The 26,228-nt window shown below is 29.3% G+C and overlaps 1 protein-coding gene across 3 annotated transcripts in view; it reads left to right on the forward strand.

Moving 5' to 3' along the window:
* Nucleotides 1-26,228, forward strand: part of LOC118182509 (tRNA (guanine(10)-N(2))-methyltransferase TRMT11) — a 51,017-nt gene that overhangs the window by 14,859 nt on the left and 9,930 nt on the right. For 2 of the 3 annotated variants that reach the window (XM_085811994.1, XM_085811995.1), the window contains 5 exons: nt 3,735-3,816; nt 4,990-5,082; nt 12,632-12,766; nt 17,127-17,283; nt 20,899-20,979. In XM_085811994.1, the coding sequence (XP_085668120.1) occupies nt 3,735-3,816; nt 4,990-5,082; nt 12,632-12,766; nt 17,127-17,283; nt 20,899-20,979 (548 nt within the window). The remainder of the gene's footprint in view (nt 1-3,734; nt 3,817-4,989; nt 5,083-12,631; nt 12,767-17,126; nt 17,284-20,898; nt 20,980-26,228) is intronic. The other variant, XM_085811996.1, reaches the window with a different exon arrangement.

Raw genomic sequence — 26,228 nt, forward strand, 5'->3', positions numbered from 1 at the left:
AAAATGTAGTGAAGTGATTTGGAAATGGAACTTCTGATTATAACATTTATGCTCAGTATTTTTGGTGCAGTGAATTTTATTAAAATTCATGGGATAAAGTGATTTCAAACATGATCAGTAATTGCATTAAAAAAGAGGCAGGGATTTTAAAGAATGTAATTTGATTCACCTAATATCATATAGAATTGTGAAGAAGATACTGCTAAACAATGGAATGAAATTTTACAGACCTGTTAATTTCAAAATTAATATAAATTTGTCAATGATACAGTATTTCTACTACAAAAGGCTTTTATCATGACCATGATATTTTATTTTTGGTGTAAAGGATAGGGTTAAATTCTGTAGCAAATCCTGTACAAACACATATTTGACTGTGGAATTTATAAATGCTGAAGAATGCGCTGTTTACATGAAACCAGTGTCTGTGTAAAATAAGAATTTCATATATGATACATTTATATAAACACATGATTCATTTGGTTGATAAATAAGTAAATTGTGTGTTTAAAATATACTTGGAAGTAAAAGAAAACTATCAGTAATTTCAAACAAATACTATTCTTTTTTTTTTTTTTTTTTTTTTTTTAAATCAGGTTAAAATAAATTACAAAAATAGTACTAAAAAACAAAGGTTCTTTTCAATTAATGGTGCACCAAACCTAAATGTTGATGTGAAATCTAACTAGATGGCAGTCAGTATAGTATATTCAGCCTCATGAAAATAATGACTGTTTTATTGATTTCAGAATAAGTATTGAAAATAAACTCTGACGTACAAGTAAATTTTGCCAGATTAATTCCAGAGGGTACAGAGGAGCTACAAAGGTACTGAGGTACTGATTTCGTTTAATAGTGTTGAAACCATTTGTGTCTTTCTGTGCAATCCATGGTACATAAATTTGATTAGGTAGGAAATTAGATGGTGGTAGGCAGTACTATGCAGATGTTTTATTTTACCATTTTGTGTTGCCATCTAGCCTTCTAACAGTCTGATTCTTTCCTTAAAAAAAAAGAGAGAGAGAGAGAACTTAAAATTTACGAGGGAAAAAATTTAGATTGATCCTCTTTCTTTCTACTTATTGACAATGATGCCATTGCACTGCTTTGTTTACCACACTCATTGCTTTGGCACACAATTATGACTAGCACCTGTTAATAGGTGAAAAAAAGCAAAACAAGTATAAAACAGACCCAATTTTTTTTTTTTTTTTTTTTTAACTTTTATTTTGCTTCAATTTATTTTTCTTTCTTATTTGTTGAAACAGGCCCTTTTCCCTAAATAGTTTTATAGGATTTTAAGATTTTCTGAAAGTCAGCTTCAGTTCTTAAGAAACTAATTAATCATTAATTCAGAAATATCCAAATCTCAATAAAGCTGAATGTTGGAAAAATGTGATCTCTAGTTACTACAATTTGATTGTTGATGCTATTTTTAAGTGGTAAGTAGACTATTGTACATATTTTTTGTATATTCTTATCTCTTATTAAGGAATCATTGTGTTTAAATGAAATTGCTTTCCTTTATAGTGTCATAAATCTAGATTCTTGCAACTTTCATTAGAGAAGATTATTTTTCTAAACATCATAATAAATCTAGAAGTTTTGTAGCTTTTATCAAAACAAAATTTCCTTGACCAGTTGTTTAGTATTTGTCCATCATTTTGGTAATAAAATGAAAAATTAATGACATTTAAGTATTAGTGTAACCACCTTGACTCAGTTTGGTGATTTTTTAAAGAAGAAACGAGTGATAATTTATTGTTCCAAAAAATATTTATTATATATATATATATATATACATATTATGCATGTTATAATTTATATGAAAATCAGTCAATAAGCATACTTACAAACTCTCTCATTTTTGGGTGGATGGGACAGAAATTTCTTGGTGATTTCTCTTATCAAAGTAATAGTTCCCTTTAGAGACTACAAAAGAATAATGTATTCCGGAAGAAATTACGCCACAAATTTTTTATATGCCAGGCAGATTCTGCAAGTGTTTTAAAATATTTTATAAAATATTGACACATATATTTTAAAATTGAGTTTAAGACAAAATATGTCACTATTTTTGGATAAAAACCATTTGAATACCAGAAAAAGAATGCTTAGGAAAATTTGGATGTTTCTTTGTAAAATGAAATACTGTTATGTACATCATTGACAGATTTTGGTGCTTTTCTGAAAATTTAGTGACATCTGTAATGATTATTAAGGTGTTAATAAGTTAATTTAAATAATTATGTACTCACAGCTACATGTATGGGAAAGGGATTAAAAGTAGTTAACTTAGTAACTTTGCAGAAAATATAAAAATGAAAAAAAAAAAAAAAAAAGTTTGATATGTCAAATAGTCCATATTGAATTTTAATTTGGTTCTTGAAAATCTATACTACAGGATTAGAAATGACTAGATTTGTCAACTGTGGTTAAAAATGTTGTTTCATATATCTGCTGATCAGCCATTGACCAAATATGTTTACATTTAAGCTTCCTGCATAGTTTTATAAGTATCTGGCAGTTTATGATGTTTTTGTGTTCATCACTAAATTATTTTGCACCTTGTTAATGAACAAGTACAAGTGTTATTGAAGTATATATATATATAATTTGCACTCATACGAAATGGTTAATTTTCAGAACTGAATTGCAGGTTAAAAGGTTTTTTTCATAAACCACTCTGACATTAAAAGGGAAAAATATGCAAGGTCAGACCAAGGTTAACAGTCACAGCTATTTTCTCTTCAATAAATGGCATAGAACTTTACTAATTCAGAAATTTCAACGTTTTTTGATGATGCATATCTCCAATCTGAACATTTCTTGTATATAATAGATTTTATAACTAAGAGAGATCCATGTTTCCTCTTGAAATGCAGAACCTTATAGAAATTAACATCATTAAAGACTTAATTTTATTAGTGATTTGAGATTTCAAAATTTGTAATGCTGATAGTTTACTTTTACTTTAAATGTTCAAAGTATATATTGACAATCTATGATCAAAGTATTATTTTCACTTTGGCTAATTTTGTTTTATTGGAATCCTGGTGTTAAGTTAGTCTTTGCTAATAAAAAACTTGAGGCCTTAAATATAAAAATAAGCTTTTATCATATTAATGTGAAATGTTAAATCATGCAATTCTCTAGATTTGCTAGACAGGAAAGGAAATAAATAAGAAAAATAAATAAATAAATGAAATAAAATAAGTTAATGATTAAAAAATTTTATGATGATTTTATTTCAAAATTTTATATAACTCCATACCTTATTAATTTAAGCTCAATGTTTCCTCTTCATTCACAAATCTTTGAGTCAACTCACTAAAGAAATCGAATTTAGAAATCACATATCAAATTTTTTTTAATACAAGATTAGCAAATAATAAGATGTACTTGAAGTAATGCATTATATTTTAGCACAAATCAGAATACAGTAAATTGATTTGAATACATTTAAAGCACATTAATAAAAAGTTAAATTTTGAAATCATACCAACTCCAGATAAATAATTCAGACAGATATTTTTAAAGTTCTTAAATTATGGTATTCTTAAAGATAGCCAGGATTTGATGTTTCAGGTAGTTGAGAGTTAGGTGCTACTTGTGAATTTTTTGCTATGACAAGTGGTATTGAAAAATTTTATTAAATGTCTTGCATTCATTTTTAACCACTATACATAATTGACGTATGTCTATTAGAATTTGTTTTTTGTTATGCATTGCAGATCTGCTTATGAATTGTGGGCTAAGAGTAGAACTTTGTCTGATCTTCATGCAGGTTTAAAAAATATACCTAAAGAATTTATTGTAAGTATTTATGATTACATATTTAATCATTGCAGTTTGAAAGGGTTGTTTGCTCAGTATATAGGATTTTATAAATCTTAGCTTTTGAACTTTTTTTGCTGTAAGCATATGTTGTTTTATTTGCAGTAAAGGTTATAATGCATTTTTTTTTAAATTCAAATATGTTTATAGTTGTTTGAGGAAATTTTTAGTGTATAGTTTTTAGATTATTTAATTTATGAACACTTTTTAGAATTATCTAAAAATATCTGTATTAAAGATTAAATATGTGTCTATAAATAGGAACCATATGCTTACATTTTAAATTTAGCAGAATAGTGAGTTCAGTTTCTGCACTTCAGTGTCTTTTTGCCGATTGGGACCAAAACTATAATTTTTGTGCACCAAAAAGTCTGCCTTGGTGCCTGCTAGTCGAATTGTTTGTTTTTGCATAAAAACTCCAGTTTTAATTGTAAAAAAAAAATTTTTATTGTTTTAACTCTATTTCGTGCTTTATTTTTCAATTTTTAATGAAGATATTTTGAGATTTTATGTATTTTTGCTTTGCTGTGAGGTGAGAACTGAATTAATTGAATGAGATATATATCTCTGATGAAATTCAATCAAATAAGTGTTTCGTATAGCAGCAATATTGTCGCCAGTCTGTTGCGGACAGAGGAGAATAGTAGCGCATGTGCATTAGATAGGTGGCGCTGAATCGTCTGTGAAAAACTTTTCTTTTTTATATTTAATTTCTTTTATACATCCCTTTGGATTTATTAAAGTATTTGAAAAGAACATATGGCATCGATTAGATAGTCTTCAGATGCTGTAATTTTTGTGCATTCTAAGTTATAAAATGAATGAGATGTAATCCTGTAAAGTAAACCTAGCGCGAGAGTGTCGCAGTGGTTAATGATTTTTAAAGAGTTCATTTATTCTGTTGTGGTTTATGTGCTATTATTAAAGAAGATTTAATTCAATTCAGTAAGTTTAAGGGAAATACAGGAAAAAAAAATGTGTATAATTTAATATTCCGTACAGGGAAGTCATGTGGTGTATTGCTATATATGAGAATACTTTTTAAAATTATATTTTGCTTTATACTTTTTTGGTGGTGGTTGCATCATCAGTGTGAAAAATAAAAATATTTATTTTAGTGGCCTTTGTAAAAGACTTTTATCCCATATCTAGGAGCCATACTGTGCAAAAGATGTTTCATTTAGAATAATGGTGGAATCATTTGGAAAAAAGCTGCATAAAGACTACAAAGTTCAAAGAATTGATGTGAGTTTTTGAATCAAATAAACTTTTGGACTTGTTATATGATTTTTTTTTTCATTCTAAAATAATTATTTTAAACTCTTCACAATGTAAATTTAAGCATATTTAAGAGGATTTTTTACTTATCTTCTTTATTTCTTATTTTCAGTTTAAAAGTACTAAAGGATAATAATATAAATTGTATGTATTTAAACTTTAAGAATTGCTAATTAAAATATTAAATTCTTAAAACCTGTTGAATATAAATTTAATTTTTCAGTTTAAAAGTACTAAAGGATAATAATATAAATTGTATGTATTTAAACTTTAAGAATTGCTAATTAAAATATTAAATTCTTAAAACCTGTTGAATATAAATTTAATTGCATACACAAGATCTAAATAATGCTTGAGTGTGTCAAAAGAAAAAGTATTTGGAGATTATTCCCAAATACAACTGTTGAATGGAGTAATTACCTCCAAGAAATGTTTTCTATGGAAAATTGAGAATAGAAAAAATAGGCAGTACTAAATGAATTGAGATAGATGTAAGGCAGCATCATTGAAATAGGTGTAAGGATGCCCAAACAAACTTTCTTTCCAAAGTTGCCAACCAGTTTGTGAATGCTTTGTGACTTTTTAGTAAGGTTGCAGATAGTTAGCAAATGAAAAAGAAAAAAAAAAAAAAAAAAAAAACAATTTTATAGATATTTTTTTGCTTTATTAATATATTCTTAATTTCTGACATATTCTTTCAGAATTTCTGTTTCTTAACTATAAAGTAAACAAAAATAATAGCAGTCAGAAAAAAGTATGAGACAAATATCTTGCATTAGTTATGCATACTTTAAATATGTTAATTTTGTGATTAAATTATGTAATTTATTGTTGTAATAACCAAAATTAATGATGCAAGTTATTATGATTAATTTGCAATTAAATATTCTTCATTGTATATAATAACATGAAATTAATTATGTTATATCATTATTATAGTTGAGTGAAAGTAATAATTGTGTGTGCACATTTTCTAGCTTTTGGGAAATTTATTGCACTCAGAGTATTATTACAAATTATAGTTATAATTGAGAAATTCTTGAAGAATGAAATATATTTTAGAGAAATAAATGTTTAAACTTTCCTATATCTTATCAAAATTTTTTTCATCTTTACATACACTAACAGGCCAAGTGAATAAGATTGTTAAACATTTGCAATTTGACTGAGATTTCAGTCTAGACTTTTGGGCTGGTTTCATGGTCTTTCCTATGTGTAATATAAATTCAAGCCTGTTTCCCTTTTTATGTGAGGTATTTTTGTGTATACACACATGCATTTTTTGTCATATATATGAGATAAAAAGTATATAAATAAAAAATCTAGATATAATATACAATAATCCCTTGGCTGTCAATTTGATTGGTTTATTTCCCCTTTTTGTGTTAAAGATATTAACAGCGGTTAAGTGTTGCTCTGGCAGTTCCTTATAAAGACCTCCATTCTTTGTTCAAAGAAAACTGGCCTTTTGAACATTCCATTTATATATATATGTATATGTATAGGAGCATATATCTCCTATAAAAAAATAATTATATGAAAAAATTATAAGGTGGGAGCCTTCAAAGTTTATACAATCAAAAGTCGTTAATTCGGACACCCATAATCCGGGACGCATGTGCATAGGCGTTTATGTGTGCTCGTTAGACCTTTACAGCTGCGAATATGCGTGTGAACATGGGCATAATACATATGTATGTGCGTTTAATGTATAACGGACGGTATAAGCTAAGCTAAAATTATCTAATTCAGTTAATGTTGCAGATTGTATTGTTCCTTAATCTTCGAATTGGATCTGGCTTATTATTTTTTTCAGACTGTTAGAGCAATTTTATAAAAGTAAGCTTGAACTTTAGATTATGTCAAATAGAATTTCCAATATATATTTACTAATATGTAAAGGATCTACAAAGCGAAAGTATGTTTCAAAGTCCATTAAACAGAAAGTGGAATTGCGGCAAAAAATGGATAAAGGCATATCTTTTGATTATCTAATCATTCCTAAATAGGTTTATCAATTTCACGTTGCTCTGTGGGGGGAGGGAAACGACGCCGCAATGAATTGGAAGTTGATCTGTCAGCACTATCCATATCTCCAGGGCAGATGTTTTTATTTTATTTGGCTTATAATTCCTTACTAAATGTAGTATTTCATCTCGATGTACTCCGTCTTTGATATGATTTAAATTACATTCCTCATCATTATAATTCGCTTCCGATAGTGAAGAAAGTGATACAGAGGTTATTGAAAACAAAAAAATTTTGATTGACAAATTAGTCGGTATTCTCGACACAGCAATTATAGGACTCGAACAGCGGAACTTTGTAACTAAACAAGAAATTATGTCTGTTTAGTAGAATTAAAGAGAAAGTATTATCACATAAAATGAAGCAACTTAAACAACTTACATTGAAAGAAATGTTTAATAAAGTAAACAAATAAATATTAAGCTTTTTCTTTTTGTAAATTTTGATACCCTTTAGATCATAATTGTTCTTTATTTCATAAATTACGTTTTCATATTTTTAATTTTATAATTTCTGCATGCCATCTTACCAGATTTAAACTGATGATCTATAATCCGGAAAAATCGATAATCCAGAATCGCCGAAGTCCCGACAAGTCCGGATTGACGACTTTTGACTGTATTCAGTTATATGAGGAGGGTAAAAGAAAAAATAACAGAGGTAAAAACAGGCCCTGTATTTTGAACATGTATTCCCTCATTATTATTATTAATAATTTTTATATTCATCATAATTATACTAAATATTCTAAACTATCAGTTTTTCAAAATTAACTCATTTTTCACATTTATCTGAGGCCCACCAGTGGCCAAGATTTCAACCGGTAAGTTGTTAAACACTGGTAGTTCGGTCCGAGGTTCGAATCCCATGAACGGGCTGGCTGCATGTGCGTTTTTGTGGTTTTTCCCATGTGTACCATGTATACAAGCCAGTTTTCCTTAGAAAGTCGTTCACGAAGGCATCCCTCCCCCTAGGCAGAAAGCCCTCAAGGCTTTGCCATAATCACACACACATTTACTTCATTCTTATAATAATTCAGAATTCTTAAAATTCAAATTTTTAAACAATAATCTCATTTCTAATTATTACTACAGTAATTTTAGTAACCTTCCCTAAATAAAATAAATATAAATCTTAAAATTCGTTATTTAATTATGTAAAACATAAATAGGAAAAAACAATTTTTTGGTATCATAAAATTTTCATAATTTTCGTAAAAATAGTACTAAATTTTTAAAATTTAATACAAACAACATTAGATTTCTAAATTGCAAAGCAGTACTTAATTAAAAATCACTTACTTCATGTTATTGAAAAACATTTAGCATATGACATTTACAAAATAACATTAAATAAACTTGCAAAATTTGTAAATTAAAGATCGTATCGAAAATATTGAGTCATTTTTTAAACAGTATTTTCTGCTTTCTCAAATCAATACAATTCAATTTTAGGAATGTGTCACTAAATTTAGATGCAAAATTTTAAAATCGGTAGCATAATTCTAATTTTTTTGCACATCTGAAGAGATCGTCAATTAATTTAGCCAATAAAATAGTTAAAGACTAAAGGTTAACATGAAAATTGATCCCCCATATTTGAAAGCGAATGTAGATGAAATACCAGCCTGAGAACCTTGAACCACTTATTGATATATTAAGAAGGGTGATTTTTTTTTTTTTCCTTCCAACTTAAATGATCACTAGTTATAAAGCAGACTTAGATTGCAAGTCCAAGCACTTGAAAACCAGAGCAAAACTATATTTTTGTCATTTTTTTTTTTTTCTTGATGTTGCTAAACAATTTAGTACTTTTAAATCTGCAATTTAATTCTGTAAACCAATGTTCAATCAAGCAGGGATCATTTTTCACAAGCTTGAACTGACTGCGTATTGTAAAAGATGACTTGGTTAAAGTAAGTTGTAACAGTTTGACAATGGTTTTCTGTATTATAACTTGAAGAGACTTTACTGCATAGTTAGAAAAACGACACTCAAAGACAGACATAACCGTAAATTCCACACATAATTTTATTCCTTGATAATGTATATCATCACTGTGGATGCACTATGCACCCTACAATTTTATACAGCTTACGTTTCTTAAACAATTGAGGAAATTGCAATTACCTTTTATACCGAATTACATTTCAGATCACATGACAGATTAATGTCCAGATGTTGGGTTCAGCTTTCATTGATAAGTATGCAATAGAAATTAGATGATAGATCTTTTTTAGAATTGCAGGCGCTTAGTTAGAAAATTATTGCTTTGTTGTTTTTAAAATGAAGGGCTATTATTAATTTATTATTTGAAGATAGATATTTTATATTTTACATATATATGAGATAAAAAGTATGTAAAACAAAAATCTAGATTTAATTTGCAATCCCTTGGCTGTCCATTTGATTGGGTTATTTATCCTTTTTTGTGTTAAAAATAGTAACTGCTTATTAGTCTTTCTATGTCATTTCAAATTTGATCTTTCTCATGTGATACTTAATGCTAATAATGCAGGCACTTACATGATGTTTCAGAGAATAATAATTTCAAATTCATGAACCAAAACTTAAAATTAACCAATCAAAATAATGTTTAAACCCTTTGTGGCGCACTATATTTTAAAGTCGGAATTTCAACAAAAAAAAAAAGTTGTGTGCAGCCTTTCTAGGCCTAAAGGAGTATACAGATAAAATTTTGTAAAAATTGCACTTACTGTTTTAAATCTGTGGGTGTTCCATGAGGTGGAACACTGCGCCGATAGAGCTTTTAAAAGTGCGACTAAGAGAGCATTGCAGTAAAGCACAGAAATGAGTAGAAGCTTTTGTATAGTAATGAAAAAAACACTGTATTATGGCTGTATGCATGGTTTTCTGGTTATACACAACATTCTTGAATATATATGGATAAATGAGTTAAATTATATGTATATACACAAGTCCTATATACAAAAATATTTACAAATTTTTTTATTTCTTAGCTTCGTGAAATTGTTCAAAGCATGTTACACCTTTTTGATAGAAGCACAAACCAACTTTACAGGTTTTGAACACAAAACTTGTTTTGTGCGGTTTCTGTTCCGTGCAACAATATGTTTAGAATTCCAATTAAAAACTTGAGGTTGCGTAGAGGGGCCTGGGTGAGATGGATCATTAACCTTCTCATCAAATAAATGAGTTTCATCCGACGTATCATCATCAGATTACACAAGCATATATTTCAGTATTGCTGCTGTCATATTTCAGTATTCAGGAGCATATATTTCAGTATTGCTGCTGTCTTCATGCTCTAATTCAGAATCAGAGGGTAATTCATGAAGCACTTTTAGAGCTTTGAAAAGAGTTAGAACTCTCCATGCCATTTATGGAAAATTCATAATAAAATATTAAACACAATTAATAGTAACAATAAAGAAAAATAAGCTATAAGATATACATACACAAAAAATATGTACACAATTATTGAAAATAAATGGGAATGAATTAAAAAGTGATAACAAAAAATTCACGCAGCTCCATAAGTAAAGATGACTCGAGCTACTGATAAAATTCCTGCCTGAAAACTACTCACAAAAATTTCAAGATGCCTATATTAGGGCTTTCATAGCACAAACCACACCTCACCCCTCAAGACTGCTTCGTTCAAATTTATTCTCCCAAAATAACAGAAGTAGAAAACATATACAACAGATGTCTTCTCCTAAAACACAAAGGGTTAACCAAAAAAAAAAATTATGAAAATGGTTTTTCATATTGGGTACATCGCATTTTCCCCACATGTCAATGGTGCAGATCTCATCCCTGGTTTCTCCATTTTTTTCTGTCGCTAACACACATTTTGTAAAACATGAATGGTATTTCTTTGATGTGGTTTGTTCAATGAATTGTGTAGAAAAAGAATAAGATCTGTTAGTATTCTGTTATAAAACAGGATTTTCACTGTCAAATGCATCTGCTTCTTGCAAACTCTGTGTTGCATTTCAAATTTTTTTATTATATGTGTGCGTCACGAATATATATGTGTGTTTTCATTAGATACATGGTGTCTCTAGGGTTACTAATCTGTAATAGGGTATGATGCAAACAGATGACTAGGAATCACATAGTAATGTAGGGTTGGGAATGATATGTGCTTACAGTATTGTACACAGAAAACACCAGGAATGAAAGGATACTACAGAAGTGAATATGTCTTTTAATAAATAGTAAAGGCACATCATAAAAGCAGCAGATTTCAAAGAATGTAATTGAAGTATCTTCCATGAACTGTAATGCAGGTCTCATATTTTTAGCTACAGAATTCCGAAGATACTGGGCATAACTTGGAACTCCCGAGTAGCTGCTGCAATGTATGTTGTTTCTGGGGTTTGAGTAGGTACCAGGTGTGTTGGTAGGTGGTGGTGATCACCTTTATCTGACTGAGGATAGCTTCGAATAATAACTAAGAAGCCGCAAACCCCCTCCCATAACCCTGGTGTTATGCGACTCATGCGTAGGATGAATGACACTGCGGTATTTGCCTTACTCAGGAACAGGCACTACTGGGTAGACCTTTTTTTATCCTGTACTTTCTTTTTTAGTTATATATGGCTGAAAATGACAATATAACTAAGATTATGCTTTTGCAAGCCAAACCTCTGAGGTACACCTATCTTCTCACAACGAGGAAGCCCAGAGGAAATCAATTGAAGGAGCAGAAATGAATCCTTCATTGAATTTGTTAAAAAGTCCTCTACTCAAGATACTCAATCAACATCTAGAGAAGGGCAGGAAGCTATTAAAAGCATGACTGCCTCTCTAGATAAAATCAAAAAGAGATTCTCCGAAGCACAAGGGAAAAAAAGATGCCTGAGAATTGAAAATTGCGAAAGGTACTTGGGTTGAAAAACTCAAGGGGAAAGGTGAAAATAGGCAATTTCAAAGGATGAAGCAGAATACAGACCTGAAGGTTATACCTTCAGGAAGGCTCTTATGGTGATCAAGCTAGCTGTATTCATTGAGGGACATCCTGAAAAACTTTTATCTCACTAACAGGCTACTGACCTTGAACTTCTGATAACAAATAAAATAGGGGGGAAAAAAGCAGTGTGGGCTTTACCCCAACTTCTTATTCACCTGAATTGTAGTAAAGGGCTCAGGTGGATAGATTCAGATTTTGTAAATGAAGTAGGCAACCCAAGCAAATGGAGCTAGGAAGCATTGGGTTTGATGCGCTTGTCACAAAATGCTGTTTAGCAGAGGTGCCTGATAAACCCAACCTAAAGAAGAAGTTGTCACAGGTTATGTGACACTGTTTTGCACTTGTATTTTCATATATTCCTAGAAAAAGTAATCAAGGCGTAATAGGTCTACGAAATTATAAAATATAGCGATCTATTTTAATCACATGGCCATACAATTACAGCCAAAATGATAAGTTATGCCAGAACTTTAAAAACTTATGACCTCTTATGGAAAAAAATTAACAATAATAATTCATTCCTTTACAGGAATTAGCATTTTTAAACTTTGAGGGACCTATAAAGCTGAAAGATCCAGATCACAGTTTCATTTTTATGGAGTATTATGGAATTGACCGAAATTATGCTCCAGAACTTCCTTACCGAATATTTTTTGGAAAGTGGGTTAGTATTTTTTTTATTTTCTTAGAAAAATTCTGGTGCTTGTTATGTGTCTCTGATGCTATAGGCATGTGTATAAGTGTAAGGATATTTTTTAATTAATTTAAATTTAAGTTTGAAATGTGTCTATAAGGTTAAATGAATGATGTCATAGTATGGGATCCTGAACACAATTTCATTTTTATGGAGTGTTATGAAACTGACTGATATCATACTTCGGAACTTTCTTTCCGAGTATTTTGTTGGAAAATCGGTTGGTATTCTTTAATTTACTTTGAAAACTTCTGGTGTTTGTAATGTATCTCTAATGCTGTGACTATGTATATAAATTTAGGAATATTTTTAAACCAAATTTTAAATTAATTAAATTTATCTACAAGATATGACAATAAGCTTAGTGAATGATATCATAAGATATGCATATCTGTAGTGAGCAAATGATAAAGTGTGGAAATGATATTATATAATGTGTTTGAAAAAGTCTCAGCATGTTACTCAGGTATTATAAATTTGTATTAGTGACTCTCTAGCATACAGAGCTGTAGCAGTGGTTGTAAAATGGAGCAGTGAATGGACTTAAAGTTCTGTTAAGAAACAGATTTGCAGAAATGCATTTATATCCTCAAAATACACTTATAAATGGTTTAAACATTTTTGGAATGAATAGGATTCCACTGAAGATGCTGCTTGAAGTCTCACAGTGATGAAAACAGAGAGTCATTGAAAATTGAAGCATTGAACAACAATGAATGTTAACACATACAAAGATGTTGTGACAAATTTATTGAAAAGGATCAGTTGTCAATGTTCTGAATATGCCAAGGTGGGTTGAGTTATCTGTGATAATGTTTGCCTACGTTTGTCGCTCATCATGAAACAATTTATGGCATACAGAGATGTTTAGTCTTTGATCATTCATTGTAGTCACCTGATCTTGCTCCAGCATATTTCTGTTTCCATATCTGAAATAAGCCCTTAAAAGGATAAGAATATTTTTAAATTCCAGGCATTCCAAGCTATGCAACAAGTGCCGTGCGATACCGGAACTTTGTCAGCAGTTTTCAGGAATTGTACAGTCATTGTCAAAATAATGACATCACTTTGAAGAAATGTGAAGCATTTTTATATATTTAGGTTACTATTGATATGAGATATGATTATTACCTTTTCTTGGAGTCTCATTATTCATGTTATAGAGTTTGACTTTGTTTGGGATCATAAACTAGTTTCAAACTCCTAACAAGTGTGAAGTGAATTATCTCTGTGTCTGAAGATAATTACAGAACCTTGAAAAGATTTAAACAAACCTTTTTTATTTAACAGAACAGAGAATATAAATGCACATCTTGTCTCACAGAAATCAAACACCACTTGTGGTGATACAACTTAAGTAACAGTCAAATTTAAGTTAAAACATAGACTAGTAGCCAAAGACTACTCAGTTAAATTTAAATTAAAGTTGGCTCAAAGCTCTAACCGACATAACAATTTAAATGTTGGCAGCAAACAGTGGGAAGCTGAATAATTACAAACTTATCAGAGATGACAAAAGTAATGTGGCCTCGAGAGGAAGAAACATGCTTTCTCTTAAAATTCCGAAAACTTAGCTTAAATGCTATCTAACTCATATAAATTTTTAGTGAGGAAATATTTATTATTTAAATTTTTTTTAGTGGAGGAGTTATAGTAAAGACTGAAATAATAAATAACGATTAATTTAAATAATAACCTTATTATGTAAGTTTTATTAAAAATTACAATTGCACCTTTCATAAACAAAAATGCTCTTTCAAAGCAATCAACTTTGTAAAAATACTAATTTATTCTTTACTCTTTATGTAATAAGCTTATGTGTAGTTTGGTGTGTGAAAAAGGGCTGCATGCTGTAATTATTTAAATTTGTCCTAGATATAAATTTCTATTTACAAAAAATATCTTAAAATAAGGGAGAGGATTTTATGTAAAAGTCTTCATCATTGTGGGTAGAAGAATTTTATAGAAAATAAAATCTAACTCTTTTAATAACTTTTTAATATACAAATTTGAATTAGCAAAATATTCATTGTGGTTTTAGTCAAGAATATGTTATACATTTTCATGTGATAGATGAGGATACTTATGAATGACTTGTATCATTTTTGCATGTTAATTCAAAGCTTCTAAGTACAGATTTGGGGAGCATATAAAAAGTTAAAACTGTTCATTTTGGTAATTTGTTGGCGTTATCTGTGAAACAACCTTCATTATTAAATTTATAGCTGTCCAGATGGAAGTACTTATAGTTATAAGGTATATCTGAGTCCAAATTCTGCATTTAGAAATATGGAGTTTAAAATTGGAAATTAAATTTAGCAATAAAAGCAAGTTAAAATTTTAATAAATATTGTACTAACATCAAGTTTTACTGTCTTAGGAGATTATAAAAAGTTAGATTTATTTTTAGAGCAGTCTCTTCCACTTATAGAATTGAAGCAGTTTTTAAATCATTTTGTGGAACTTGTGTATTATCGCAACCACCTTAGTAGAAGTCACCAAATTATCAGAGTGTGCCAAACTCTGACAATCATGCACATAAACATTAAGCAACCATACTGATAACAGTCTTTCAGTGAAACATCCTCACCATTTTCATATGTGTTCTTATTGTTATATTCTAAGTTCTAATGGTTTTGTAGATTATTTACAATATTTTTTGCCTTAAACTCAGTTTAAAAATACTTGTCAGCAATGGAAAAATTGATGGTAAAATTTCTCCAGGTAATTTAGTATTTTGACACAATTGGTAAAGGGAACTATATTGAGTTGCATTTGATACATACCATATACACTTGTGTAATGACCGCACTCATGTAATGTCCGCACCCCAACTTTACAGACAAAATTTATGTAAAAAAAATGTGACCCACATAATGTCCGCACACCAAAAACTAAAGAATTTCTTACTTTAAAATGTATTTTTAACATATCTCTAAAGAAAGAATATGTGTTTGTTTTGTCTACTTGTGTACTTTTATGCTATTGTTTGCAACAGAAAGATTTTTGCATTCGCACATGTGGACATAACAGCCAAAATTTTCATACAGTGCATCAGGACAGATTAAAAAAAAAAAAAAAAATGTTTGCAAAGTATTAAAAGAACCAACAAATGTATGTAAAAGTAAACATTAAAATTGCAAGTGTTTTTTAATTCGTGTCTCCTGTTCGAACTAACATGCGTCAAGTGTTGATAACGTAAGCGGGGTGATTTATATTATATATGTGGATGGGAGAAAGTGAATTTGCAAATTTTAGGTAGCTATTAGACAACATTAAATTTGATACTTTTATTTCTTATGTTATTTTTGTCCACTTAGAACTTAACTTGGCTGTTTGAAATGAAATTTCCACCCAAAATTACTCAGCAGAAAAAGCGTGACATTTGAACGATCCGTGTAATGTCTGCCCCTGCATTTTCATGATGTAATTTTAGTAAAAAACGTGCGGGCATTACATGAGCATATACGGTAGCATGTAGCCAATGCTGGATTTTTGCAGTCCCTTCCTTTTTTTCTGTAGTGAAAACATATCACTGTGTACATAGGGAAAAGAACAGAGCAAAAATGTAGAACAGTTTCGTGAAAAATGTCTTTTATATTTTAAATGTATCGCATAATTTTATGTAATAATTAAAATTTGTGTTTTAAATTGCTGATGTGTGTTTTCCTGTCATATGTTCATAATGTTTGCTGACTTTCAATAAATAGAGATAGTTTGAGAATTTAAAAAAAAAAAAAAAAAAAAACCACCAACTTGCATCTAATAAGTAACTTTTACCTTTTCATCTGTTAAAAATTTCCAAATTGCTAAAAGGTGGTTGCATTAATACATAAGTACCCATTTTATATCTTATCTTGAGAAAGTTTAGTGGAAGTATGTATTTAGGATCAGTATTTAAGAAAATAAAATATATAACTCCCTTTTGTAAATACATTGTATATTATGTCAGTTTTCTTTATTCATGATTTGCTAATGTGCTTATTCAGAATATTAGTTTTCTTATTCATGATATATGATGTTTTCATTCATTTATTCATGATGACTTGGATAAAATTAAAATTGTTAAGTAATCATGCAGTAGTAATTCATATATTTTTTCTTGTTAATTTGCATCATATCTTATTCCATTTTCCTGGAATAATTTTATAGTAGTGATTCACACTTAGTATATTTATAATTTAATAACTAAAAGAAAATTGCTATGTATTAGTCTATGAAAACAGTTTTTTAATAATCCTTATTTGTATTTTCTATGTAATAATATAAGCTCTAATTTTTATCTTTTAAAAAAAAAAAATCCTTACATTTGCTATTTTTTTTTTTAAAGGTTGCGGATGGACAGAGACACATCAGTCAGAAAATAAACCTAAAGACACGGAAATTCATTGGAAATACTAGCATGGATCCATTATTATCTTTAGTGATGGCAAATATGGCTTGTGTTAAACCAGGAGATCTTGTCTTGGATCCCTTTGTTGGATCAGGTTAATTTCACTTCAGATCTGTTTTATATTTTCCTTTCTTTCTCTCTCTCTCTCTCTTTTTTTAATGAAACTGAACATTCAGAACTGGAAATAAAGAGGAGTAATTAAAAGTTTTAATTTTGAAACTTTTAGTATATTTTTCATAGAAATGCCTAAAATTTTACATGAATATATTTAACAAAGCAAGATGCGCCATACTGATGTAAATTATTTCAGTTTAAGAAGTGTTAAAATCATACAGTTGAAAAATTTTATTTTTAATTGTATATAGTAATTCTTCCCTGTCCAAGAGTAATATGGTCCAAGAATTATCATGGATATGTGAAACCAGTAATAGACAATGTAGTATTAAGCATGAAATTTGCATGACATATATAGATATATTCAAATGTAATTACTGCTGTGTAAATAATGCAGAGTAAGTCATTATCAGTTCTAAACAAAGTAATCGTACAAGTATCCTATACTAGATGAAGTACTTCAAAGTATATTTAAATACTGCAGTATACTCTTTCATTTTTTCTCAAACATGAAAGTGAGAGTTTTTGATATTTTACTCTAATCCTGAAAAGATATCAGAGCATTCTGAACTACATAGTGTACTGTCTCAAGGGATGATATAAATATTTTTTTTTTCTACATCAATGGGTATAAAAACAAAAGAGGTGTAAATTAAGTAAAATGTTTCTGTAAAGGTGATTATAACTGTCAACACACTGAATACTCTGAACAGAACCATTTTTGTTCCCATATTTATTTAGTTACACATCTGAAATGCCCATGATGATAACAGTCATGTCTAGTGTGTAAAGACAGTACCGGATGGTTTTGATTTGCTGTATTTCATTATGAAAGAGCTGTTTCTCACTCAGCGTGTATTTTGAAATTTTGATGCTAAAAACATCCTCAAACATTAGATTACAGAAGCATTTTTAGATCATTACATTATGTCATCATGAATACGTCATCCTCTAGCCTTGTCCACATACCAGGAGCTCAGATTATTGCCGTTTTGTAAAAGAAAATACATTTAATTAAGTTTCTAAATTTGATCAGTTGATTCTTGCTTAACAAACTGAGTAATTTAAAAGTAATAAATGCATTTCTTAATAATTTATATATTTATTTTATTTTTTAATAACATGTTTAGTTCATATAAATTAAACTGTATACAATATAATCCTAATCCTTAAAAAATTTTGTAGAGCCATATATTATGTGCTGATCTGATTATCCAGAAAGCTTGGGAAGTGCCGAATTTCAAATATGTAAAAATTCCAGATAGTTAAGTGTATAACAATTTAGAATCCACTTTAGAACGACCAAATTAATGGGGAAATTTTCCACTCTAAAAACAATCATCTAATATGTTACTAAACTGGAATATCAAAATCCTGAATTTAAAATGATATGAGATTTTTTTTGAGGGGGGAGTTTATTTCAGACATAAAAGTCAACATATTTCATAGGCCTTAAGAATTGAAAATAAAATGTCTGATCCAATTATGAAATCCTATCAAACATGAAAGTTGGAAATGCCATCGTTCTGACAGAAGTTTAGACCAACAGATCATTCATTATTTATTTAGATAACAAAGATATGCAAATTAGCAATACAGCATATGAAAAAACATAAATTGCTTTTAATTTTTTACATTACATCACCATTATTTATCTGTTTTCAGAGTCATGCGTCGTGGCTTTTGTTGATGCCCAAATGCTGTAACTTTGAAAATACTCCATACAGTCCCAAATATTAAACACTTTTTTTAAAAAAATGCTAGGAAAATATAGAACTTATATCCCTGTTTACAAAAATTAAACCAACTTGTTAAGAATTTACATTAAACCAAAATGAACTTCTTATGATTGAATTGTGACATGAGGCTTATTCATTATTAGCACTAAAACACACTTGTTTAGTGACACTATGTTAATAGTAATTACAACCTCTATAATAAAGTCACTAATCACTCATTTGCTAAATGTTTCCATGGGAAAATATTTTTGAAAGTATTCCGGTTAGTTGAAATGGGGGATAGTTGGATTTTTGCTGTACTTGGTATAAAACCTCTTTTTTTTTTTTTTTATTCGCTTTTTGTTATAGGGTGGAAGCTGTAAATCAAAGAGAACCAGCACATAAGAGGAAAGACTGTATTTGTACTTTAAAAATGTATGTAAAGTGGAAATGGCATGAAGTTGAATGCTCCCAATGGACAATTAGAGGTGATATCTATCTGAAGGCAACACTGAATGTTAATTAAAAGAAGTTTTTTTCTTCATCTGATAATACTATATTTGCTCGCATATAGAGTAGTCATAAAGAAACTTCCCCAGTATATGAACTGCTAGCACCGTAGCTGCTGGTATTGGATGAAAAAGTGTTATTGCTGAAAAGCAATAACTATGAGATTACTTTTTGTTTGGATTTAAGTACATGTATCCAGATTTGCAGACCCGATTTCTCTTAGACAGTCGTTCATGAAGGCATCTCTTTCTGTAGGAGATAGCCTTTAGGTACTTTACTATATGTAATTAATCAGACATATAAATTTGTGATGAATGCTTTATTCATTTATCTGTTTTGGTTTTGAAACTAAAATTTCATATCTAAATAAATATACATTTTTAATTTTTTCCATTAATTAAAATGTTAAGCATTTATAAGAAACATTTTATTTACAAATCTTTGTATCTTTAGTTATAATTAGTATATCTAAAACAATAAATAAATGCATTCTAGTTTCCTCATACTTTGGTCTAATTTAAAAGGGATGATATTCTAGTTCACGTTTGAACAATTAACAAATTTTCAAAAAAACATTAAAATTGTGATGTGGATTTTTTAAGTGATATTCAGCATTAATGATACATGATAAATGAAGATATCTAGTATGTTAACTTTTTACAATTTTTAATAGTACTGTTTCATTATTCCTCTCTTCTTCTACACCTGTACTCATCTCCTATCTCTTTTTGCCTATGGTTACCTTCTGGAACTCCACAGATACAATTTATGCTGTCCCTTAATCTATTTATTTCCTACACTAATTCTTTAAAAGTAACATACAGTGGTAACCAAAATTTATTTAAATATGTATATTATGTTTATATGTAGCATTATCTATTTTGTACTTATTTTACTTTTAAACGATCAGTTTAATGTCATTTCAAAAGGCATCTTTTCATAGATGGACATCATATTGATATTTAGTTTTCTTAATAAGGTGGTGCTTATAAACTTTTGTGTTTAGCTTTCTTTACTAAACAAGAGCATTTTATAAACATAAAACATTTGCTTCTACACTAACACTTTTGTTTGCTTTACTGTCTCTTTCTTCCTCTGCGCCAATACTCTTTTCCCATAATCTGTCTGTCGTTTTCTCTTTCTCCCTCTCTGTAGTTACTCTTTTACCGTAGAAACCCACAGATGCAACTTGTGCTGCCCTCTGTTCTTTATATTTTCTGTAATATTTCTCTAAAACAAAAATGGTGATAAAAAATATTTATTCAAATATATAATATATTATGCTTATATATAGCATAGTCTATTTTATATTTACTTTATTTTTAGATGATCAACATAGTAACATTTCAAAGAGCATCTTTTCATAGGTGGACTTCTAGTTGCTGCAGCTCATTTTGGTGGTTATGTATTTGGAACTGATATTGACTATCTTATGCTTCATGGGAAAGGTAATTTTTTATTTGTTTGTTTACAATTTAACTTTTCTATAAAAATTTGATTTGCCCTTCCAACAAATTAATTTTCGTTTAAGATTTTGTGTTCCTTCGTGTACTATGAAAATATGCCATCATTAAAATTTTAACTTTGAAACAATGAAAAAGTGCTAATTTTTATTTTATTGTGTTACCTGTCCTGCTTAAGAAATAATTATCTTACAGCGAATTCAAGAAATGAGTTTTTTAATACATATGAATCATGTTCTTAATAGTGTTCTATCCTTGAACTTATGCTCTTATTTCTAATAGCTCATGCTCTTCTTTTCTTCTCTTTGTTGTGCTCTTCTTTTTTGCTTTTGCCCTATTTTTTCATCCAAAACACTTTGTATGCTTTTTCAGGTATCATTTACTCACAGATCATATTTTTTTTCCCATTTTATATTTCATTAATCCTGTTAGGTCTAACAGATTGCATTTAAGGAAAAATGAGTTGGTAAGATAGGGCATATGTATGAAAACATCAATTCAAACTCAGCAGATGTAAACTACATGACTGCTTGTAAAGTTTTCGTTTGAATATAGAAATTCGGCTGTTAACTGTGTAAAATGTGACATTTTTTTCTGGTAATATGTTAAACACTTTCATGATAAAAAATGCATTTATAATAGGTTTAAATTTTATAACTTTCAAGATATAGAATTGAAATTCTACAATTTTGAAACGCCTGGGTAGATTTTTTTAAAATTTTTATTTTTATTTTTGAAACCATTAAAATTTGTAGTTTCAGAATAGAACTAAAAATATTCATGAATATTGTACCGTATCTCAGAAAGAAGTTTTTATTTGAAAAGTTGATAAGCATAGTTTCTGTTATTTATCAACGGTATATTTTAAAACGGTATATTTTAAAACATGTTTACACATGCATGCACACACACAAACATATATATGTAATAATTTAGAATGTGGGAAATGACATATAATTTTTAATCATGGTCAATGGTTGTAGATGGTGCTGGCATTTAGAATGCATAATTAGTTCTAGTAGAATGATGAAACTTGCAGACAAACAAAGCTGTAGATTCACACAATTTATTTCTGGACAAAATAATTATTGAGATGTATATTCTGATTCACACATCACCGTGGGCACAATCTGCAACTAATATCATGTTTTTGGATGTTTATTACATTTCAAGGCAATTGATGATACAGAGAAATAAGTCAAATGTGTTAATTGGAAGCAAGCAAGCTGAAAAGTGAAGAAAGCTTGGTAGAGCATAAAAAGGTTTTGGTTTTCAAAAAGTTTTAATTTCAATTTAAATCTTATTCACTGATTGACTAAAATGTACCTGTATTGCAGCATTATGTAAAATCGAAGGGGGAATATCGTAATTAAAATGAAGAATAAAAGAGGCTGTTGTTAAATAAAAATAAAAGTTTGCTTTTGAATTTTTATCTTTCTTAGTATATATGTGTGATATATGTACATGTGAGTTGTGGGAAAGAAAAAAAAATATGTACAGCAAACTACTAATTTCAATTGGCAATAGTCCCTTTTATTTATCACTTTAATTTGGACATTCCCCTTTCTGCCCTAAAAATCATAGCTATTTGTAATATAACAATCTAAACTGCATCATTTCAAAATTGATCCATATCATATGACTTCTACATAGTGATTAAGACAAACACGCCGAACAAATTCTATCCTTGAACTTATGCTCTTATTAGAAAGCTTGGTAGAGCATAAAAAGATGAACTATTTATTGCTTAGTTAATTTAGTTTGATTTTCTGCATTGTTTATCATGACTTCTGATTCTACATAGTGCTCTGATGAAAATTACTTACTGTGCCTTTTTATTCATAGTTGGTATATTTTTTGTTAATTCAACATAAGTTATATGCATAGAATTGCACCGTGCTGTTAGAGAATTTTTACACTGGTATTCATAGATTTGTAAAATACATATTTTTAAGACAGTTGGTAGTCAGAGGTGAGTTGCAATAGTGAAGCAGAGTGGAAAAGAAACACATTCAAAAAAAAAAAAAAAATTGAGTGTTAAAAAGTTTCAGTTCTTAACAGAAATCCTATTCAGTCATTAGATTAAAGTTATCTGCATTGTTGCATTATGTGAGAACTTATACAGATTTTTGAAATGACACAGTTTAAATTGATATAGTATAAATAGTTGTTATTTTTAGGGCTGTGAAGTATCCAAATTAAAATGAAGAATAAAAGGGACCAATTAAAACTAGAAGTTTGCTTTCATATTTTTATTGTCCATTGTCTGAAGATGTGCTAAGCCTTCAAAAATGTGGGGTGCACATTTCGCCCATAATGATGTGAATCAGATGGTCATCTCAAGAATTAGCTTTATCCAAAAATGAAATTATTTTGAATCTATGGCTGTGTCTATCTACAAGTGTCATGAGTAATGCAGTAAACTATCTCCAGTTTATTACAGCTGTCACCAATGTATTACATATATATAATGCAAAATAAATAATATTTTTTAAATTCATCCCATATTATTATTTGCAGTAAATCGTATACCAAAATCAGAAGCTCAGTGGCAGACTGCAAGAAAAAAGGGGAAAAATTGCCAAAACCAAAAATGAAATAAGAAATTTATATATTTCATAGTATCATCATCAGGGTGTTGATGCAACAAAAAAAGTAGATAAATCAGTCTGTTTGTGAGCCATCAAGCATGCTTTAATTTTTGCTTCATGAAAAAGGTTTAGGATATCTATAAAATGAAATAAAATGAAAGTTTAACATTGTTCAGATTATGTTTTGTGTTTATTTATTATGATCTGTTCAGATTACTTTGTTATTACTGTTCAAATTACTTTGTTCAGATACTCATTCAGAACACCTACATAACAAAATAAAATGTTCTTCAAAGTATCATGTAAGAGTAGTCATTGTACTTCATAAATTCAATGAAACCAAATAAAATCTTATGCAAATAAAGTGCTGTTGAAATACATTAATAGTTTAGCTTCATTTTGACCAACAATGCAGTATAATAGAAGCTCTGTTGACCAGGCCAACTGAGATCTTTGTGAACTCAGCTGGTAATCATTTAAAAAAATAATTGGAAAAATCTAGAAAGGGTAACATTCACATGAAAATGGAAAGCAGCACTAAGTGACAATTAATTTGTATGCATGTTCCAAAGGTTAAAAGATGTTGTTTTGTAGCAGATAAATGTAGAAAACAGCAAACCATATTTTCATATTTTTAGTAATGAAAGAATAACGTTTGGTGCAGATTCAGAGAACAATAAAAATTGCTGTAATGCTGTGGTTGACGAAACAAAAAGTATGAAAATTAGAATGCCAAATTCTTAGTTTGGGTTTGTTTTGGTTATGGTAAAGCACAAAGGGTTTTCCTACATAAAAGGAAGGATACCTTTGTGGGAGACATTTTAATTGATATTGCATATAGGGAAAACCATGAAAATTTCTATATAGCCAGCCCATAAGATGGAATTTAGATCCTGGTTGTACTGTTAGTACTCAGCAGTTATACCACTCAGCCTCCAATAGACACTGAAGGCTTGAGCAAAGCTCTGTAATATTTAAAGCAATGTCCTGATGTCTCTCCTGTGGATCATTTTTTGATTAAAAAAAAAAAAAAAACTTGCACCATATACGGTTGCATGACAAGCATGTGGTAGTGATAGAGTCATAGGTCTATCACAAAAATGCTGATATACATTAAAAAAAAAAAAAAAAAAAAAGATTGTTTCATTAAAAAAAATACATGTAGAAATTTGACAAAATTTTACAAATTGCATAAATTTTAAGAGTTTGTTTAATCCAGTTTTTCTATGAATATTTTTGTTTTGAAATAAAATATTGTATAGATTAATTATTAATTTAAGAAAACAAGTGAAGTAAAATAAATAAGAGGGTTAAAAGAATAATAATTGTAATTTTGCACTTATTTTTAAAACTTCAAATAAATATTTTCAGACAACCTTGTCAAAATAAGAGTTGGCATGATTTAAAATTTAGTCGCTATTAAGCAGGTTTTCTGTTATTCAGAGTAATTATGTTAATTACCTTGACTAATGAAGGTTCTATTGTATTACCTTTTGCCCAGGGCCAAATTAAGACTTTTAGAAGCCCTAAATATTTGAAAGATTTTGGTGTCCACACATATGTTTATTCCAGTTTTTCTTGATTTATTCTTTGATTTATTTTTTGATTTAGCTGCACCATGCATTCTGTTGTAAAACTGACAATGTTCTAAAACTGCATTCTGTTGTAAAACTGGCAAATTTTGGGTGGCTCCCTTTCTTGGTAACCTAAGGACCTTTTTGTTGACCTTGATGCCCTAAGCACGTGTTTGTTTTATTTAATGGTTAATCCAGCCTTGCTTTTGCCACCCAGATGGAATAGTGGACAGTGTTATTGACTGCAATACTAAAGGCCCAGGTTTCGAATCCCAGAGAAGGCATGGATGTTTGTAAGTGTATAGTGCCTGCAAGGGTCATGCAAAATACACAGCAAGCTGAAGTTGAAAACTAAAATCCTCTCAAGAGGTCAGTGATAGGAGAAAAGGTATGGGAGGCCCTTGGACTGCTTTACAAGGGGCTTTCCCATGGAGTTCCATCTGGGGTGGAACCTTAAAAGTTAGCAAGGCTCGATAATATCTAAGATGTCAAAATAGACATATAGGTACAGTCCTTGCTTCAACCAGTACCTGTATATATCTTTTACTGAAACATTTCTACCTTTTTTTCTCTTTCTCTGTCTGTCTTTTGATTTAGAAAGATTTGTTCCAGTCTATTTGTTAGTTTCATATTATTAGGCCTTAAATATATATTATCTTTTTTGTTTGTTTGTTTGTTTGGGGGGGGGGAATAATGATACTGATTTTTGTATTGGGAAAAGCATCTATACAGACCGTTATTTTCTTATTTAGTTATAAAATCAGAACAAGCAATCATATCTGTAAATAAATATAAAATTATTTTAGATTGAACTTGAGAATTTTCTTTCTTTGTGTATTGGTTTATTGTTGGAGTCCATCTAAACTTTGTAGCTAGCATACTTTACCGAATTTTGAAAAATGCAAGGGTGTTTGGTTAAACATACAAAAACATACAATGTAATTTGTGAATGATATTTAAGATCTTTTCTAAAGCTATATTTTGTTTAAAAATATGATTTATAGATGTTTATTTTTGTGTTTATCTCTGTATGCAGTTAAGATTTTCATCTTAAAATGGAGTAGAATTT

The sequence above is a fragment of the Stegodyphus dumicola genome, chromosome 2, assembly GCF_044657685.1.
Source record: "Stegodyphus dumicola isolate Sdum_Otavi_A_Nest chromosome 2, ASM4465768v1".
NCBI classification, from domain to species: domain Eukaryota; kingdom Metazoa; phylum Arthropoda; class Arachnida; order Araneae; family Eresidae; genus Stegodyphus; species Stegodyphus dumicola.